General features: G+C 48.8%; 1 protein-coding gene across 1 annotated transcript; it reads right to left on the bottom strand.

Moving 5' to 3' along the window:
• Positions 1–1,339: 1,339 nt before the first annotated feature.
• On the bottom strand, positions 1,340–19,530 carry ASPHD2 (aspartate beta-hydroxylase domain containing 2). Its single transcript, XM_051973029.1, has 4 exons — positions 19,339–19,530; positions 11,899–13,025; positions 4,173–4,286; positions 1,340–3,119 (listed from the first exon to the last, which is right to left on the bottom strand). Exons 2-4 carry the CDS (start codon positions 12,782–12,784, stop codon positions 3,010–3,012), a joined length of 1,110 nt encoding a protein of 369 aa, XP_051828989.1. The 5' UTR covers positions 12,785–13,025; positions 19,339–19,530; the 3' UTR covers positions 1,340–3,009.
• Positions 19,531–21,018: the final 1,488 nt, after the last annotated feature.

Raw genomic sequence — 21,018 nt, 5'->3', positions numbered from 1 at the left:
GAGAGAAGGAAGGGCAGAACTCGTGTGGTTTGGGGCACAAGACACAGCTCCCATCAACCATCTCCCACCCGGCCAGCCCTGCTTTATTGGGGGTTATGTGACACCCCAAAGGGACAGACCATCCCAGCCCTGACCTAGCTGCGCCTGGAGCCGAGCGAATGCGTTCCAGGACAGTGAGTCTAAGATGTGAGTATTATCCAAATATTCGGAGAAGCAAACTATGGCAGGGGTGGGTAATAGATTAGGATCAGTGAGCTGGGTGTACTTATTAATGGAGCATTCAGTAAATAGTCCTTTTGTCTGATGCCTTCTGTCAACAATGCTCCAATCTGCTCCGCTATTCCCATTGCCATCTGTCAGAGAAGGGAATTTATAGCCATCCATTGTCCCGTACCCAGTTTTTACACCCACCTGGGAGCAAGTGTTCATGGCCACCAGTTCTCTGGGGAGATGATCATTCTCTAAAGGATGAGTTTGGGGCAAACTTGGGTGACTCTGCGAGCAGCCCGTCCTTGAAACCGCCCTTGAATCCCAAAGCCTCAGACCTGCTTCTGCCGCTTAAGGCTCACTGCGAGACCTTGGCCGGGTGCCTCGGCTGATCAGGGCTGGCTCTCAGGCCTTGCCCCGGAGGCTGCCGGGTTGGAGGCCACACCACTAGGGCAGCCTAGGGATCTAGGCTGGGCTGCTCTATTTGCTTCCCGCTTACCCCCTTGCACAACTAGCAGCAACATGAAAATGACTTTAGCAATTGCCTTGCTGGGATCACACACATCTGAATGGTGAGAAATTTCACAGCCCCGAGGCTGGTGTTCTTATTCCTCTTCTGTGAGCTGACGGTAAATTAATTCACAGCAAATCCAAATTGCTTATGAAGTGTCTTCTGGCAAACACAGGTCCCGGGCTTCTGCAGACCTTTCGCTACCTTTTATTTTATTTTTTTAAAGACCAAAAAGCCAAGCGTATAAAACCAGAATGTTGCTGATGTTTGATGTGACTTTCCCTCCTCTGGCCCCACTACATGAGGCAGCGCCTTAGGGAAGGAGGCAGCTCTGAGGCTCCCTGCCTCTGCCAGGGGACTCAATCTCATCTGGACGCTTTCATTTCCATCCCTGCCCCGCTAGCTGAGCCTCCCACTAATGAATTTAAACCACTGGCCCCCATTTGGGTTCTAAAATGATTCATCATCTAATGGGCTTTTCCCTGCCTCTTTTAAAATCAGGTTGTGCTCTTTCCTCAGAAATAACAATTTTAATGGCTTATCTCTCCCTGCCCAAAAGCGCATCGAGTCCAGAGACTGCCCGCTTAAGCTAGAATCCCTTCCAACAAAGCCACTTCAGTCTCATTTTCAGCAAAGTCCTTTATTAACCTCCTGTTCCATATCCACTCCACGTGACTTCAGGTAACCAGGTACCCATAAGTACTGTTGGCTTTGTCAACTCATGTCAGAGTATTCAATGTGTGTAGAAATCATGCACCTCAGTTGGTCTTAGGTGTAAAAATACTTAAGGTGTATTTGAAATTTCTGCCTTTTCCCACCATCTAATTATTGAAAAAAAGCATAGACATTTTTTCTTCTAGAGAAACACTCTTTACACGTTGGCTAGTGACTAATGCAAGGGCCTTTAGGGGTCTCTTCTCTGCTCTATGTGTTCTTCCCATTCCCTGAATGTTCCCATTGGGGTCCGACCCTGGCGTGCTTTTTCTAGTGGATAATGCGCCTCGCTTGTTCTGTGCCAGACCATAGCTCCTTCCCCGTCTACCCTGACTAGGACACGCTCTTTAATAAAGGCATTTAGGGCGGCTGGTGACCACGGCTTCCCTCAACAGGAGACTTTCCTCACGACACTGAGCCTGTCCCTGCCAGACTGGCCTCCGGTCCTTTCATCCAGACGCAGACTGAACATCCTTCCGAGAAGGCTGGAGCTTCTGGGAGAGGCTCTGGGGGTCAGTCTGCGTCCTTTGGCAGTGACGACTCTGAGCGGCCCGGCCCGGGTCTGGGCCGCCCACGGGGGCCACGCCACGTCCAGAGAGCAAACATTTACGCAACGGACAAGGGACGAGAATCGGAGGCGACGGGACCCCAAAGCGGAAGGAGACTTCGGCCGAGTGGCAGATTCCAGTTTCGTTAAAGGTTTCCCCAGGATTTCCATGACCCGGCGACTCCTTTCAGCTAACCTGGCTGGAAAGAACTCGCTCGGGGATACTTGGTGCCCGGTTTGGCAGTGGGGCTTCTGGAGGCAGTGAGGTAAGAGAATCCCGCCCTTTGGGCCTGGGCCTCGGGAAGCCAGGAGTGGGCCCACGGGGACCAGCTTTAGCTCTGTAGGAAAGGGATGTCTAAAAAGTCTCGAGCGCCACCGGCCTGAATGCCCTTTGCCATGAGCAGCACTAGGAGGGTGCAGAGGGGCGCCGCTTCCCCAGGTCCCGAAGCTGCCGACGCGCTGCGCTCAGCAGCCTCGGAACCCCGGGAAGGCGGCCAGAGGGGGCCGGCGTGGGGGGCCGCGTCCCTCTGGCCCCGGGCAGGCGAAGGGGCCGCCGCGGTCGGAGCAGCAGCAGGAGCCGAGCCCGGCAGCCCCGCGGCTGCTCTGAGTTCTCATCTCTTTCTGGTTTGTTTTTAAGGTGACCACAAGAATTTTCACAGGATGACATTCAACAAACAACCTCGTGGTTGCTCTGAATCTTAACACTGCGAAACACAGGAGCAACGTAACACAACGGGGGGACTGCACTAGAGCCACGGAGGGGAGAGAACGCACGGCTGTGCCCAAAAGAAAGCCCGGAAGCAGAGGACTGGGGGGAACCCAACAAATCTAAGGAAATACAAGCTGGAAACTTCCATTTACAATAACCAAACTAAGGAGAGATCCAGCATGGCATTGATCCCAAAGGAAAGCTTCCTGCTGAGGCAGGTTTGTGTCCATGGCAAGGCCTCCTCTGCCAGGGGCACGCGGTGCCGGAGCCTTCCCAGGCCAGGCCTCTGTCCCTCTCACCCACGCCAGCACAGAGAGGCACTCATCGTCCGGGAGCAAAAATAAAATCAAGGGCCTGGCGCTCGGCTGCCGCCACGTTCGGGTGCCACAGATCGACCATGAAAACCACGCGTGGCCCTTCTTCTGCCGAACCTGAGGAGAAAACAGGCTGTGAGGGAAGCGCTGCAGCCACCACAGGTCAAATCCCATTCCTCCGTCCGGATCGAACCCCACTCCTCCGTCCGGATCGTGCTGTTACATGGCTCGCCTCCAGGCAGACGGGTTGGCCCTGTCTCTCAAAGCTGCTGAAACGGTTTTATTAGAAATACTAACTCTGAAGTCATACTGCAAATAAAGTCAGGGCATGGAAAGACTTCAAATACGGGCCTGTTTATAGACCAGGAGATGGGGGGGAGATGGGGGAAAGGGAACAAGAGAGAAAGAGGGAGACAGAGGGAAGGGGATGAAGGAAAGGAGGGGAAAGGAAGAAAGGAGGAAGGAAGGGGGAGGGAAGAAGGGAGGGAAAGAAAAGAAAGGAAGAAGAGGGAGAGAGGGGGAAGAAAAAAGTAGGGGAAAAGTGAGAAAGGAAGAGAAGTAGGAGAAAGAGGGAGAGAGAGATAAGGGGAAGGAAGGAGAACAGGAGAAGGAAGAAGAGGGAAAGGGAAGGGAGAAAGAGGGGGAGAGAGAGAGAGATGGAGAGGAAAGAAAGGAAGAGATGAGGGGGGAGAGAAGGAAAGATGGAAGGAGAAGAGAGATATGGAAGGAAGAAAAGGGAAAGAGGGGGAGATATTGGGGAGAGGAAGAGAGATACAGATCTCTATATGTGTGTATATACACATATATTTATGAGTATATTTGAATCTGTGTTTATACATGACCGCAGAAAATCACATGTGAACACAGACACCCTCCCTAAGAAGAAAACGCTCTTTCATCATTCCCTGTTTCCCAAAAGAAACCAAACCCAAGCCTTGATGGGAGACATGGGACCCTAGGAAATCTAGAGTAGAAGCAGAAAGGATCTCACTTTGGAGAGCCATACACTCCCCAGACTTTGAGTTGGAATAGGGAAAGGTAAAATTAAATCCACCCTTTCTGAGCCCCAGTTGTTTGGGGGCACCCATCCTTCCTGAGCTGCTGGGGCCCGTGTAGGGTTGATCATCTCTAGGGGGACAGAATTTGCCAAGTGGAGAGGGGAATACTTGCCTTCGTGGAATGCGGTGTGCAGAAAGGAGTCGTCAAAGAGGAGGCAGCGGCCCTCCGCCCAGCACTGAGGCTCTCCTCCCACCACCAGCTCGCAGCCACTGGGGGTCTTCAGACCTTCGTGTACAAGAAAGAACAGGGCCAGATGTGAGTTGGGAAATACCAGAGGGCCCTCCCTTCCGCAAAGAAAGTGGCTACAAAACCCTGACTACCCTCCTGTTATGATTCAGTCTCTGCTACCCCAGAAGGCACAGGTGCGAAGATGAAAATGGCAACGCTTGCTCTGACAAAAACCCATTTCCCTGAGACTCCAAGTTCGCGGAGCGCAGACAGTGGGCTGCGTCCAGCTCGGTACCTCCTAGCACCAAGTCCTGGGCAGAGGCCCAGGCCTTCCACTGGAGAACCCTGCTGATTATATGGAGCTGGCACAAACTAGTGGCCTTCTCGAAGGGAAGTGAGCAACAATGGCACAGGCGTCACCTCCACAGACACCCAACAAGCGGCTTTCTCCACCTGAAGAGCTTTCCTCATCACCTGCTGTGGAGACCTAGAAGGAGAGCCTGAAACGGCAGCCCTTCAAAGGAGTGACAAATCAGGTTGGTTGAAGGTCTGCGAGACACAGAGAAGAAAGCCAGAATAATAACTCATCTAGCTACTGAAACCCCGGGAGTGAGACGCTGAAATAATAAAGTCATGGCTGTCCCTTTCTCTAGTATTTATTTGTCATCCTAGGATCGCAGTGACTCAGATGAGATGCCAGGTAGCATGGTGGCGCAATGATAGAGTGCTGGCCCTTGAATCAGGAGAAGCCAAATTCAACTCTAACCCTGGACACTAAGCTGTGTGATCCTGGGCAAGTCACTTCACTCTGCCTCAGTTTCCTCATCTGCAAAGTGAGCTGAAGAAGGGAATGGCAGACCCCTCCAGTATCTCTGCCAACAAAACCCCAAAGCGGGTCATGAGGGGTCAGATATGACTAACAGACTGGGGGAAAAAAAAAAAAAAAAACCTCTAGAATTTAGCCCTTGCTACAAAGGAGATCTGAGATTGTGTGATCCAATATTTCCCCACTCAAATTACACTGTAGAGCAGGAAAAGACTGTTTCCCTTCCTCGGGTCATTCCAGCCTTCACAGCTTCGGCTCCTTGACTTTCTTTGGCTCACACAGGACTGAGGGAACAGAAAGCTGAGGCGATGGGAAGGCCAGGATTGGAGTGAGGTCAGTTTTTACGTTGACAAGTTGTTATAACTTTTGTACATTGGTAAAAATCTGCCTTGAGCTGGTATCTGGTAAACACTGATGGAGTGCAACCCCTTGCCTCTGTCATATCAGTGAAACCTTTACAACTCAGCCTTTTAATATCTTTAATTATGAGCGACCAGGCTAGCCCTTTCTGGAAGGATTTACCCAGAAGGAAACACACAAGATCCAACAGAAGGAAGCCACGGACAAGGATCTGGCACACTGCAGCACTCTTTCGGGTTTCACTGACTCACTATGGCAGCTACGACTGACTGAGTTCCTTCATTTCCTTTCTGTGATTTAATTTCCCCAATAATTAGAAGGGCAGCCGCGTATATGGCACATCGTGCCGGACAAAGTGCGTCCTCAGACCAGGCCTGCGAGGCAGACAGGACGAGTATTGCTCCCGTGGAAGCTTTTCTGCTGTCACATAATCAAGATGAGGGCCGAGATCCTTCCAGCTCCAAGCCCGGGATTCTATTGCAGCATCCAGCCTCCTGCACGAAAGCTGGTGGAATAGATAATGCTTCCGTGCTTCCAGCCTCATGCTGTTGATGACACAAAAATGGATGGAGCCCAGCAAGTTCACACATAGTAATTATTCCAATTAAAGCTAATTTTATTTGTGAAGAGAATGTATTTCTCAAAAGCAGCCAATGTATTTCAAAGAATGAGCTATTGCCCACTGATGATGATAATGATGGCGATGGAAGTACAGCTGCCCTATGATGGTTGCCCCCGAGCCCCATGGGGAAAGGGGAAGTTGGGGGGGGGGGTGGAAGCAGGAAATGCAGTCTGGGTGATACTGGACCAGTCCCTTTCCTTTTGGAGCCTCGTTTCCTCCTTACCAGAGAAGAGCATTAGGCTATTCAATGGATCTGTAACAACCCAGCCCACTGCTTCCTGGCCAAACAGAAAGTGACTCCTCTGGGCTTGTTCTAGGGGTCTGCTAGGATAGAATCCCAGGAATATGGAGAAGCCGGGAGGAGTGTTCTCTTCAGTAACTGTCCTGCCTCCTGAAGTGGAAAGGAGGGATGCTCTCCTCCCAGCCTCTACATGACTCATCACCACTCATCACATCAGAGCACAAAACACGCCTGGCTTTGCGTCTCTAGCTCGCTGCTTCTTCCCCACACTTGCTTTCTTAGCCGTGTACCGCTTCGTCCTGTTGCCAACGAGATCGGCTTAGCTGGCAGAAACGGTCCTTGCCCCGCATCTCACTCCATGATTGGGTAATGTCTGTGCGTTAGCATTAGGCAGCTTGGAAGCTGGGGAGCAACTCCAGACTGCCACAGAGGGTTTTTCTCCCGGGGCCTTTGTGGTTTAGGAGCATTTGGTTTTGCCTGAGATTCTCTCTCGAAAGAAAGAACGGGGGTTTCTCCCACAGTGGATGAAGATGCAGTCAGAAAAAGCTATGTATACACTAGCTATTAATCCTTCATTAGTTTGGGGAACTGGGTCTCCCTCAGGACCCAGGTGGGCCATTCTCCGGAACTGCCAAAACTGATAAGATCACAAAATGATTTTTGTGTTTAACTCGAGCTGGTGAGCAGAATCACGGTGCTGTTAGCCGGCTGATGGGGTTCTCGGCCTGTGCTAAGGGTAAGCCATTCAGAAGCACATACTGCTCCACTAATACCTAGTTCTCTGGGCAGAAAGGCTGCCTGAGAAGGCCCTGACTCACTTTGGAGGTCTGCGGCACGGCAGCTGTACACAGGGGAGCGGCTCAGTCAGGAACGCTAGGTAATATGTGGGCCACGGGCCTGTGATCTCGGCCGCCATCGTTTCCTCCAGAGTCTGGGACGGGAGGAGTCCACACTCGGTCCGACAAGACAGGGGAGGCCGTGGCGTTTGGCAGAGCCCTTTAACGGGGGCACAAGTCCACCAGCCCGGCCGCCAAGGTCCTGCCCCTCTTCTAATGCCAGTGGGTTCCATGGGACAGGGTGTGGCAGAGGTACAGAGGAAGCAGTATCTGTGTGGATCACCCTGGGAGCTTCGGAGTTAGAGACTCCAGCCGAGAGAGGCACAGGATAATGGGCTCTCTCCACATAACACGTTTGTTTCCTGACACGGCCAAAAGCAGGGAAGGGAAAATTAACCAAGGAATAAATTCTAGAAGAAAACCTATGCTCGTGTGGCTGCAGAGGAGACGGGATCACTGAATTCAGGATCAGTGGATCTAGGTTTGACCTCCTTCCTGTGGGATTCTAGGAAGTCCAAGAGCTTTTCAAATCTCTTTCACCAGCTAGAAAATGAGTCTTGGATTGGATGATCTCTGAGAATGATCCCTTGCTTTAAAATCTGTTGATCCTGAAAGTGGTCTCCGTTACAAACCTAGTGGCCAATATGTAGGGGACTTGGAACGGGTCTAATGCCTAACATAATTTTCTAGCAGTGAGACCGCCTTCATCTCTGGGAAAAGATGATTGTCTAATGTGGTGATTCAAGGCAATTCCAAAAGAGTTGGGGTGGAAAAGGCCATTCACATCCAGAGAGAGAACTATGGAGACTGAATATGGCTCAAAGCAGAGTATTTTCACTTTTGTTTTGTTTTTTCTTTGTCATTTTTTTTTCTTTTGGTCTGATTTTTCTCATACAACCTGACAAACATGGAAATATGTTTATAAGAACTGCATATATTTAACCAATGTGAAATTGTTTGCTCCTTGGGGAGGGAGGAGGTAAGGGAGGGAGAGAGAAAAACATGGAACACAAAGTCTTACAGAAATGGACAAAGAAAGCTATCTGTACATGTATTTGGGAAAAAAATTCTATTGAAAATAAAAAAGATGAAAAAAGATGATTGCCAGTGGGCCATATTAGGGCCCATGTTGGATTTATGTGTTTTATACGCATAAACACCCAGACATGGGTACTTCAGAGATCTAAGATTTTATATGTATGCAGACTTCTCTCCACTGATACAAAATGCAATCTTTCTGCACCTTAATAGCCTTCATGAGTTACTTTAATTAAAAAAAAAGTCCTCATGTTGTGCTCAACCTTCTGGCAATATGACAAGATGGAGTCATCATAGAATGGTGACTTTTACCTTCAATTGAGCCTCAAATTTCTCCAGATGGACTTTCTTCAAATGCTGTTTTTGTTATAACTCTGTCATTCAAAGCCCTCTGTCATATAGAGCTAACCCACTAGTCTGGCCTTAGTTCTTCATTCTCTTTTATATATTTTCTATTTCAGCCAAACTGAACTGCTCTTTCCCATGATTCCCCTTCTGCCCTGTGTCATGGCTGTGCTTTTGCATCCCTCCTACAGGAAAGCATTTGTTGGCTCTGGCTCCTGATATATAAGGCCTTTTCTTCAAGGCCTCATTCAGGTGCCACTTTCCTCCCAGAGCCTTCCCTGGCTCCCCGCGCCCTCTCCCCCAGCCTGGAGGTGATCTCAGGTCCAGTTCTGAGCCCCATCTCTCCTTCGCATTAAATACACTTGTATCAAAGTGACTTATATTCTTGCCCTCCCCCAATGAAACAGGAAGTCTTTGAAAGCAAGCTGAGTAGATCATCTCTTTTTATCCCCAGGACCGTGCACACGCAGGGCCTTGTACAAAGATGCTTAACTTTACTGAATTTAATTGAACCATATCCCACCCTCTTCAAAGATACTGCTTTCCAACTCACTGTGATCCCATGCAGGACAGCTAAGGGTTGTCACAGTGCACAGAGTACAGGTTTCACGAGTTCAAATCCAGCCTGAAACACTTCCTAGCTGGGTGACTCTGGGTAAGGCACTTTAACCCTATGTGCCTCAGTTAACTCATCTGTAAAATAAGTTAGAGAAGGCAATGGCCAACCACTCTAGTTATTTCTGCCAACAAAACCCCAAACAGAGTCATGAAGAATCGAACACATCTGATAAACAACAAATTTGACTGATGTCTTCTCTTGGGTCTCTCAAGTCTGAGAAGTTGATTCTCAAGCGTTCCTCTGAGCTGTTCCTTTTCCCTTGCTCCTTCCTAAAGCCGATAAGCTAGAAACGATCGGCTTCAGAGAGAAGCTTCCCTTTGCTGAGGCTTCCTTAGCATGTATCCCTTTCCAGGAATGTTAACAAGACACATCGTCACCAGACAGTAAACTCCTTACCCAGATGGCTGGGGGATGGCATTTCTGATCCTTCTCAGCTACTACAATGGGAATAGCAATTTCCAGGGAAGAACAGATATGCTTGATATGTCTTTTGCCCCTTTTTTGTATCCTCAATACTTAGCACAGAGCCTAGCACACAATAGGTACTTAATAAATGTTTACTGATTGATAAAACTATAAGGCTTAGCACCAGTGCTTGGCACATAATGGGTACTTAATAACTGTTTACTGATTGATAAAGTCATAAGGCTTAGCACCAGTGCCTGACACACAATAGGTACTTAAGATATGCTTACTAATTGATAAAGTCAGTACTTGGCACATAATAGGGACTTAATGTTACTATCTGATAAAGCCAAAAGGCACCAGTGCCAAGCACACAGTAGGTACTTAAGTGTTTACTGATTGATAACATAAGGTTTCACCAGTACCTGGCACACAATAGGTACTTAATATATGTGTACTGACTGATAAAACCATAAGGCTCAGCATAGCACCTTGATACATAACAGGTACTTTGTATATATGTTTATTGATTGACTGATAAAACCTAAGGCTCAGCATCAGTACCTGGCATACAATAAGTACTTAATAAATGTTACTGATTGCTAAAGTCATAAGGCTTAGCACTAGTGTCTGGCACACAATAGGTACTTAATATGTTTCCTGATTGATAAAGCCAATACTTGGCACACAATAGGTACTTAATATATGTTGACTGATCAACTGATAAAGACATAAAACTTCGCATCAGTGCTTGGCACAAAGTAGGTACTTAATAAATGGTACTGACTGATAAAACCATAAGACTTAGCACAGTGCCTGGCACACTATAGGTACTTAATATATGTTTACTGATTACTGATTGATAAAGCACTTGGCATGTGCCAAGTATTGTATAATTATTTGTGCAGATTGGGTAATAGGGACTTAATAAATGTTACTAATTGATAAAGCCAAAAGGCTCAGCACCAGTATCTGGCACATAATAAGTACTTAATGTTTACTGATTGATAAAACTATAAGGTTTAGCACCAGTGCTTGGCATATAATGGGTACTTAATAAATGTTTATTGATTGATAAAGTCATACAGCTTAGCATCAGTGCCTGACACACAATAGGTACTTAAGATATGCTTACTAATTGATAAAGTCAGTACTTGGCATATAATAGGGACTTAATAAATGTTATTATTTGATAAAGCTCAGCACCAGTGCCAAGCCCACAGTAAGTACTTAAGTGTTTACTGATTGATAAAACTATAAGGTTTAGCACCAGTGCTTGGCATATAATGGGTACTTAATAAATGTTTATTGATTGATAAAGTCATACAGCTTAGCATCAATGCCTGACACACAATAGGTATTTAAGATATGCTTACTAATTGATAAAGTCAGTACTTGGCATATAATAGGTATTTAATAAATGTTATTATTTGATAAAGCCAAAAGGCTCGGCACCAGTGCCAAGCCCACAGTAAGTACTTAAGTGTTTACTGATTGATAGCATAAGGTTTCTTCAGTACCTGGCACACAATAAGTACTTAATATGTGTTTACTGACTGATAAAACCATAAGGCTCAGCACAGTGCCTGGCAAACAACAGGTACTTAATAAATGTTTACTGATTGACTGATGAAGACAAAAAACTTAGCACCAATGCTTGGCACAAAGCAGGTACTTAATGTTTACTGATTGATAAAAGCTCAGCACCAGTTCCTGGCACACAATAGGTACTTAATAAATGTCTACTAATTGACTGATAAGGCCACAGTCCTGACTCGGGACACAGCTTGGTCACTTACCCATGGAGGCAGACCACGATCCCCCCCGCCCTTTAAGATCTTCCTCCCACCTTAGGGAGGCTGATTCTTGGACAACAGACATACAGTGCTGTCCCAGGACTCTGCTATGCCGGACACAGCTGGATCTTTCCTTAATGCGTGAGAACGCACCTCAGGCCGCTCAGAGCCTCCGGATTCAGTGTGGAGCAGCGGAGGAGCCCGGGTTCAGATTGCCCCTTGGGCATGAGCTGCTTCCACCCTGATTCGCTCACTTTCTCAACCTCAGTTTCCTCAGCTGTAAGATGTGAGCAATAACAGCACCCCCTTCACGGAGTTGTGAGTATTCAGTGGGATAAGAAGGGGAAAGCCCGCGGCTCCTACTAGTCCTCGGGCCCGGCAGATGGCGGCTAAGAGTCCCCGAGCGGCTCTGGAGAACCTCCCCGGGGCGGGCTCCACATTCGCGCTCTCAGCTTGCTTCCTTGTCATCCTCGGCTTAGGGACCGAATAAGCGCCTGGGACTTGAGCTTTCTAACCTGAATTTCTACTAAGCCCGAGGGGACCGCCCTTACCCACACCCTCCTCCCCAGCGGCTTACGTACCGAGATGGCACCGGATGCGGATGTTGGTGGGCCCATAGTGCTCGGTGATGACCGTGCCGGGGCTCAGTACTGAGATGCACGCGTTCCCAAAGACATTGTTCCCAATGCAGGTGCGGAGGCTTCCAAGCAAACGGTACGTCCGTGGGCATTTTCTGCAGTTCCGGGGGACACACACCCCCTGGTTCACCAAGTAAAAGGTGAACCACTCCCCGCTCGGGGTGCTGTTCATTTTCCAGCCTTGCGGGAGGCTGCAGTTGGAGAAGGCTTTGTAGAGAGTCTCAAATTCACACAGGATGGTCTGGAAGTTGCGCTCCAGCAGCTCCACGTCGTGTTTCTGGGCGTCGCGGGAGAAGTAGGGCGTGGTGGGTAAGTCTGGGAGGAAGAAGACCTCCGGCTTCTGGATGGACGGCCGGCTGTTCAAGTAGCGTCCCTGCTCCCGGATGCCCTTGTGGATCCGGCCCATGCCGGACCAGGAGTAGCGCTTGGCGTACTCCTGCAGGTTGTGGTAGAGCTTCTGGTTCAGGCCGTCGTTGTGGGTGCAGCGCACGCACTCGGGGGACTGGCAGTACACGTAGCCGTTCTGCAGCCCGTTGACGTCGGCGCCCTGCATGAGGGAGTTCACGGTGACGTAGGGCCGGGGCTGCTCCCGGCCCACGTGGTAACAGTACCACACGAACAGGACCAGCAGGCAGGCCACCGTGGTCAGCGCTGTCGTGTCACAGTCCCGCACGGACTGGATGCCCGTAGCGATGCAGTCCCGGAGGCCGTCCAGCGACCAGGACCAGTCCAGCAGCCAGGCCACCGACATCTTGGGGCAGTTGTTGTTAGACGGGCGTAGTACGGTCAGGCGGTGTGTCCTCAGATGGCCCAGGGGCACCCACACCATGCAGGTGGGCACGCAGGAGGAGGGGGCGCTCAGGACGGGGAAGGCATGGCCGCAGCTGCTCCCTGGGGGCCGGGCCGGGCTTCATGGACAAACCCCGTCACGAGTGATCACATCTTCCTTTCTGGCAAAAGGCGCTGCCAGACGGGGGGGAACGAGGCGGGCTACACCAGGCAAACGGTTGGGCTCCGGGTCTCCTCAGCTGGCCCGAGTCATTCTGAAATATCCTTGAAGCCATCCAAGTCTGGAAAAAACAGTCAGAAGTGTGATCGGTTTCTCATAATGTCTGGAAACCAGCCCCTCCATTAGATTAGATATTGACGGGAACCCTGATTTCTACTTCACAAATGCTCAGTCTGTGGTAAGTACAAGCGGACAGAAGTACTTGGTAAAGTACTATCAGACGGACTTATCTGGAGTCCAAAGCTTTCCAGACAAAGGGCAGAGGGGACTGTTTAAAGGGAGCCCAAGTTCTGCTTTCTAAGATTAATTATAGGCTCACAGCGCTGGAAGGGACCTCGGAGGCCATCAGCTCCAAACCATTTACTTACGAGACAGAGAAAGAAATGGAGAACTAGACAAGCGAGGTCACTTACCTAAGGTCGGCCACCAGTTGAGAGAGCGGGAACTGGCTTGACTCACCCTGAAAAAGCACTTTATACACACTGTCACTCTGGAGCCTCACCTTTACAACCTCTGAAGGCGAGGGAGCTCTAATGGCCGTTTTTATTTTACCCACATTGCTCTGTCTGGCACGGATCATGATTGTGCTTCTTTTTATAATCTCTGAGAGCCAATCCTTGATTTGAAACACACACACACACACACACACACACTCTATAGATATAAATTATCTATAGTGTTACCTGTCTGTAAAAAGATCTCTATATAAAAGTGTAAGGGAAGTGTAAGGAGAATGGCCGTTTTTATTTTACCCACATTGCTCTGTCTGACATGGGTCATGACTGTGCTTCTTTTCATAATCTCGACAGCTAAGTTCTTGATTTGAAATATACACACACAGTTGGAAATATAGGTGTATATACAGAGACATACATATGTATATACATACATGCATGCACTTTATATGTATATATACATATACAGATGCGTATATCTACATACATACATGTAAACATAATATATACATATAATATATACTCATACCCACACAACATACAGATAGATAATTATATAGTTTTATAGTTATCTATAGAGAGCTATATAGTTATCTATATGAAGATCTCTTTATGTTTCTATATTTTATATATCTTTATGTATTTTATTATATATCTCTATTTTTACATATAGATCTCTATAGAGCTACCTATCTACATAACATACTATAAATATCTATATATCTATAGAATGTGTGTGTGTATCTCCCAGCATTCCCTCACCTTCAGAGGTTGTAAAAGTAAGAAAAACATACAATACGAAACCTAAAATCTCTAACCTCCAGGAAAGCAGGCCAGTCCCTCTTGCCAGAAATCCCAACCCTTTCACAATGCAAACTAAACCTACCGGAGAAAACTAGTATGTTGCCTCCTCTCCCTTTAAGACTGCTGGCTGTCATGTCTGATACACACATGGACACTGACACAATTTCTTTTCCTGAATAAGTCTCTAAAACCCTTGCCCTTTTCCCCAGGGTTTTCCTGAACTCCCAAGGGGCCTCGCCTGCCGACTAGATCTTGATGATTACATGAAGATATGAGCACTGTCGATTTTCTAAACGAAGTCATGACTAACAAACTTGGAGACAAAACAAATCCTGTCAGAGGGAACAATTCTCGGTCCCAGAAAGCAGCTTGTGTAAACAAGGGACTTCCCCAAACTGAAACTATCTGGGCAGAAGTTTGTTTATTTTAGAACCAAAGCAAATGGGGCTTTCTCTTGGAATGTAAGTTCCTTGAGGGTCTGGAATGATTCATCTATAATGCAGGTCCTGGCACACAGTAGGTGCTAAATAAATAATCAATTAGAGACTAGCTTAGACCATAAGCCAGCAGTGATGAATCCCCACTGATCCACAATGGGTTAGTGTCCAAATGTACTCTTCTCTCCCCCTCCTCCCCCCACCCCCCTAGCTTTACAAGGAACAAAGTGGAAAAAATTTCTTGATCACATTTTGGTTTCTTCCATGTTTGGGATGGATAAACACTGAGCTAAACACAAGGTCATCAGCAAGTCAAAAACATTTATTAAGCACCATGATATTTTTATTTCTAGGAGCCATAAAATGGGGGAGATTGGAAGAGAACAGAAGCTTTTATGGCACCGGACCAGATCGGCAACTGGAAGGGTCTCGGAGGTCTTACCGGCCAACTGTTTCACTGACATATCTGATATGGAATATTTAGTAAGGAAAATATAGAAAAGTAAATATGGGATATTTGAGCATTGAGTACACAAGGAAAATACCTTCTTCCCCTAAAAACCAATGAGGAATGAGTTTCGTTCCAGGGGATCCTTTTATGATTTACTAGATTCTTTCTGGGATTATTGAAAAGGGGGAGGGAATGCATGCTTTATAATTCTTTGGGGGAGAAAGGTTTGGGGATCTCTGGTACCCTTCCTATAACTCTCTTTCTCCCAGCTCTCCCCCCGCCGCCCACTCCAAGCTGCAGTTTGCTTCCCCTTTAAAGGGGAGAAGACAAATAAAGGTGAGGCTTTTCAATTTATGAATTCCCTTCCTGGAACTAAGGATTCCTGGAAATTGTGTGTGGCCTCCCTGAGTGGGCACTTTTATCAAGGACGGAATCATAATGACCTTCTTTGATTTGGATTTTCAGTTTCTCTTGTGGGGAATGGGAAGCAATACTCTAAAAGACTATTATCTGGGGGAAAAATAATTGAACAGGTAGGCATCTATTAAGTAGAAATCCAGATTAGAATCTCTAGTCATAGATGCTTCCCAGGGAGGTGGAACAATAGAAAGAGCACCTGACCTGACTTTAAATTTGGCCAGATAAATCACTTCACCCTGTTTGCCTCAGTTTCCTTATCTGTCGAATCAGGTAGAGAGGGAAATGACAATTCACTCTAGTATCCTGACTAAAAAAGCCCCAAATTTTTGGGTCATGTCTGACTGAACAAATCCCGAATGTTTCAGCCAAACATGAGACAGAATTCCATCAATAATGGATGCTGATCTGATTTCCATACATTAACAGAAGGGAGGAGCTACGTCAACAAATGGGGCCGATTTAGGGATTTCTGCCACCCCAAAAAAGAGTCTCTAAGATAATCGGAGAAAGGCTGAAATTCTAAACAAATGATTGGAGGGAAGAAGATCTCCAATTCTCTGCCCAGTGCTCTCCCCATAAGATCACAAACAAGTCAGTGTGAAACAAGGACTTTTCCTAGCCGCCAGTTGTTCTGGGTGACTGGCCAACTTATGCCGTCAATAGCTGACCTTCCGATAACACTTTTCAGCACATAAATTATCTCATCTGATCTGATCATTACAGAAACCCTGCGAGGAGAGCTGCTCTTATTATTCTCATCACGCAGATGGGGAAACTGAGGTCAGAAGGTCAGGAGACTGGCTCAGTATCTGAGGCAAAATCTTAAGTCTCAAGTCCTGGAGTTAGCAATATGAAGTCCAAGGCTCATGTCACCACGCTGGACTGCTATTAATTCGCACAATAAACAGCTAAGGCCTTGGGTCTTTAATAACACATAGGGCAGAAGAAGTAATAACACAAGTGACTTTAAGAGTGGAAAATGGGTGAGTAACGGTTAGACTTCATCCTTCCTTTGCAAGAAATGAGCATTTATTCAGCCTCGATCTGTTCTGTGCCAGTCACAGTGCTACACCTTTTTACAAATATGTATTTCACTTAATCCTGACAAATTCCTGGGAAGTCAGTGCAAATAATATCCCCATTTTACAGATGGAAAAACTGAGGCTTGGAAAAGTCATGACTTTCCCAGGACTACCTAGCTGTAGGAATCCTAGAGGCCAGATTTAAAGCGGATTAGATCATCTGCTCAAGGTCACGAGGCAAAACCAACCCTCCCAACCAAGCCCAGCTCTACAGCCCCAGTGTCAAACCATGATAAAAGTCTGAGCTCGCTCTGGCCTGGGAAAAGCAAGTCTAACATCACTGGCCCAGACCTGCAGAGAGGCTGCAGTTTAACCCAATCTCGTGGCTGCCTCTCATGGAGCTTTTGGAAAATCTTTGTATCTCCCCGAGTGCTACAGTGTTTTGGGCATGACGACACCGACTCACATTCACACAGCATTTCACGGTTTACAAAGCACTTGGTTCTCGACAACCTGTGTGGCAGAGAGTGTCAAGAGAGCGTCGAGATCATTAACCTGCTTTGACAGACGAAGAAAAGGAGCTTCCGAAAAGTTCAAGGATCTGACCACAGTTTTCTGGCTGGGAAGCGATAGGGCTGGATTTCTGACGTCAAATCACTGCGTCTCCGGGCTTAATAAGTGTTTGTAGTGTGTCCGAATGCCCGGTAACCGTAGAGCTACCTGGTACCTTGTAGCTGACAGTCCTGGAGCCCTTCAACTTCTGCCCACCTGTCTACAGTCATCACCCCCAACCTTAAAATAGGGACTTGGGTAGCTTTCTATGTAATAGACAGTCTTCTCCTAAAACCAGCAGGATTCACTCCAGAAGTGCCTACTAGGAGCCAGGCCTTGGCTAACTGCCAAGGGATTGAGTACCTACTATGTGCAGAGCCTGGCACTAAAATAACAGAATGCAATCTCGCATACACTGTGTACCAGAAGTTCCCACGTGATGAGTCCAGATTGTGGAATCTGGAGAAGGAAGGGTATTTAAAAGACCATCCACTCATGGAATCTTCACGGAAGCACAGAATTTCAAGGCAGGAAGGGGTCTCGGTAGCCTGCCAGTCCAACTCCCATCTGAACACAAATCTCCTCCACCAGATCTGTTCTGTGCCAGTCACAGTGCTATACATTTTTACAAATATGTATTTCACTTAATCCTGACAAATTCCTGGGAAGTCAGTGCAAATAATATCCCCATTTTACAGATGGGGATCTGTAACACCAGAGAGGCGGTCAACTAGCCTCTGTTTGGAGTGAGCCAGTGAAGGAGCCGGTTAGGAAATTGTCCCTTCCATGCAGCCTAAATATCTGCCTCTTAGAACTTCAAATCACTGCTCAAGGTTCTGGCTTCTGGGACCAAAGAGAACACATCTAAGCTCCTTTGTGAGCCAGTTCTGAATCTTCTCCAGGAGAAGCATCCCCCGTTCCTTTAAATGGTCCCATAAGAGTATGGATGCAAGGCCCTTCCCATGCTGCTTGTCTCCACTTCAAGGCCCTTCCTAAAAAGTGATGTCCAGAATGGAGCACACTACTCCTGACGCTTCCAGACCAGGACAGAGTAGAGGGAGACCATTCCATACTGCCACATCACACCACCGAGTCCAGTAAAGCTTGCAGGCCACACAAATCTCCAGATTTCTTTTTTTAATTAATAGAAACTGGCATCTAACCATGCCCCCCCCCCCCTTGTGCTTGTGACATCCATTTGTTGGTCCCAAGTGCAAGAATGAACATTTATCGCCATTAAATCTCAGCAGTCTGTGTTGTTTTATCATGTTCTAGTCCATTCCCCCCATTTTTACGGATGGAAAAAGGCCCTGGGAGGCTGAGGGACTTGCTTCTGATCACAGAGGCAGGAAGAGGAGGGGTCAGGGTCTGACCCCTCTGGCTCCCTTCTGAGGTCTTTTCCAGCTTTCCTTCCATGAACCCAGAATTGAAATTTGGGGAGCTGGGGCTGTAGGGGCCAGTTTAATTTTTGTTTTTTCATCTCATTATAAGACCTGCTGTTTGGAAGCTCTAACTCAAAGGGTTCAATCGAAGAGGGGCAGGTGAGGAGGCCCTGACAGAGGACCCGATTTTCCCTTCCCCCATTCCTGGCATTGGGAGGAAAAGAGAGAGAGAGAGAGAGAGAAGAGGGATTAGGTGGGAGGGGAAGACAGGGAAAGGGGGGAAATAAAAAAGGAGGGAGGCAGAGAAAGGGGAATAGGGAAAGGGGAGACAGGGAAAGAGGAGGAGATATGAAAGGAGGGAGGCAGGGAAAGGGGCAATAGAGAAGGGGGAGATAGGGAAGGGGAGGCAGGGAAAGGGGAGATAGAAAAGGGGGAGGCGGGGAAAAGGGGAGGCAAGGAAAGGGGGAAGGAAGAGAGAGGAAAGGGAGGAGTGAGAAGAGGCAGGGAAGGGAGGGAGGGAAGGAAGAGTCGGAAGAGTAGAGAGAAAGGAAAAAGGAAGGAGGGAAAAGCAGGGAAGGGCGGGATAGTTGAGAGAGGAGGAAGAAGATGGGGAGGGGGAGAAAGGAGGATGATGGGAAGGGGGAGGGAGATGGATGGGGGGAGGGATGAAGGGGGATGGAGAGGAGAAGGAAGAGGAGGAAGGGGATGAGCGGAGGGCGGGGAGAGTCGCTGACCCCTAGGGCCGGGCTGGGCCCTGGGGGCTGCTCCTCCTCCTCCTCCTCCTCCCCATCCTTCCTTCCATCCTTCCTCCTCCTCCTCCTCCATCCCTCCGGCGCTCCTCGCTCCCTTACCTGGCTCCTGCCGCGCCCCGGGCCGGGGGCTCCCTCCACCCTCGGTCCGCCCGGTGTGAGGAGGGGGTGCCTGGCGGCCCCCTTCTCCTCCTCCTCTTCCCTTTCCTCTCCGCCGCCTCTCGGGGACGCCGCCGCCTCCCCAGCCTAGACCCCGCTGCCGCCGCCGCTGCGCTCGCTCCGCGGAGCCGGGCGGGGGAGGGACCACAACTCCCACAATGCGCCGCGCCGGCCCCAGGCAGCGATTGGACAGGCGATGACGGGGGGCGGGGCCGAGAGGGAGGCGAGGTGTGGGAACGCGCACGAGGGCGCGCACTGCGAGGCGCGGGGCGCGCGCCAGGGCTAGGGGAGTGGGAGGACGCCCTGGGCACTCGGGCTGGACTCCGGTCCGGGGCCTCGAAGAGAGAGAGGGGGCCGCTTTGGCCCCGCCTTGAAGGCTGGGGACCCTAGAGTCGGGACCGTCCGGTGCCCCAGAGCTGCCCCAGCCCCGCAGCTTCTGCTTGGATGCCTCGAGGGATGGGAAACGCATGACCTCTTTTGCAGCCCATCCCACTTAGGGAAGGATCTTTCCTCTGATTTCTGGCCCGGTTTGGCCGCCTTGCACCGTCCGTGGCCCTGTAGCCACAAGAACCGGTCCAAGCCCAGGTCCGCGTCCCCCCCAAACCCTAGCGCTCTAAGTTTTTAAAGAGCTATTGCATCCTCCCCACCACCCCCAGAGGCGGGGGCTGTTATCCCCTTTTACGTTTGAGGAAATTAAGGCAGAGAGTGGTGTTGCTTAGGGTCACGCTGCTAGTAAGTGTTCAAGGCAGGATTTGAACTTTGCACTTCCTGATTCCAGATCCAGCAACATAAAAAAACCCCGAACTGCGCGCATTAGCCGCCTCCCTCCTGCGGTTCAGTTCTTCCAGGGCGTCAGACCCCTCCTGATCCCACGGACCACCGGGCTACAATAGTGCCCATGTGTCGTCTCGGTAAAGACACTGGAAGGTCCCGATTTTCCTCTCCGGCTGCCTCCCCTCGGGATCCTAAAAAGGGGAGAGGCCACTGAGTGGAACATATAAACAAGGAAGTGAGATCTAGCAAATTGCTTCCTCTAGAGCTTGCAGGCAACTCACAGCAGATTAAGCCGGAAGCACCTTTCAGTCTCTCAACCTCTTGTCCCATCCTTCTGTTAGATGAATCCATTGCAGCATCAGAGCTGAGTGGAACCTCAGAGATTATTGGGTCCGTCCTTTCATTGGACCGATGGGCAAACAGGCCTGGAGAGGAAAGAAGACTCTGGGGTAGCCACAGGGGCATAGCATCGTTGGCTTTATGCAGTTGAAGCACTGCCTTATGGGAGAGGAAATGCATTTGCTTGGCTTAGGAGCAATGCGTGGAAGCCACAGGGATGCAGATTTAGGCTGGACCATCAGGAGAAGCTTTCTTGAAATGACAAGTCTAGAAGGGAGTGGGCTATCCAGGAGGTGACTGACACTTTATAGTTGGACCTTAGAAGTCATCCTTGGATATTTCCTCCATAACCCTCCTCCAATGACCTTGACCTTGATATTGATCCTTCAAGGATATCTCTCCTTCCCATCCCCATTTCTGGAATCCCCAATGCAGAATCAAATCAACTCTGCCATTGCTCCTGGACTAGATGTGTCTCCCTGGTCATCCCTCAGTATGTGTAGTTGTTCT

This window comes from Antechinus flavipes, chromosome 1 (genome assembly GCF_016432865.1).
Source record: "Antechinus flavipes isolate AdamAnt ecotype Samford, QLD, Australia chromosome 1, AdamAnt_v2, whole genome shotgun sequence".
In the NCBI taxonomy this organism is placed as follows: Eukaryota; Metazoa; Chordata; class Mammalia; order Dasyuromorphia; family Dasyuridae; genus Antechinus; species Antechinus flavipes.
Note: the sequence above shows the minus strand (reverse complement) of the source record. Positions and strands in the feature narration are given on the sequence as shown.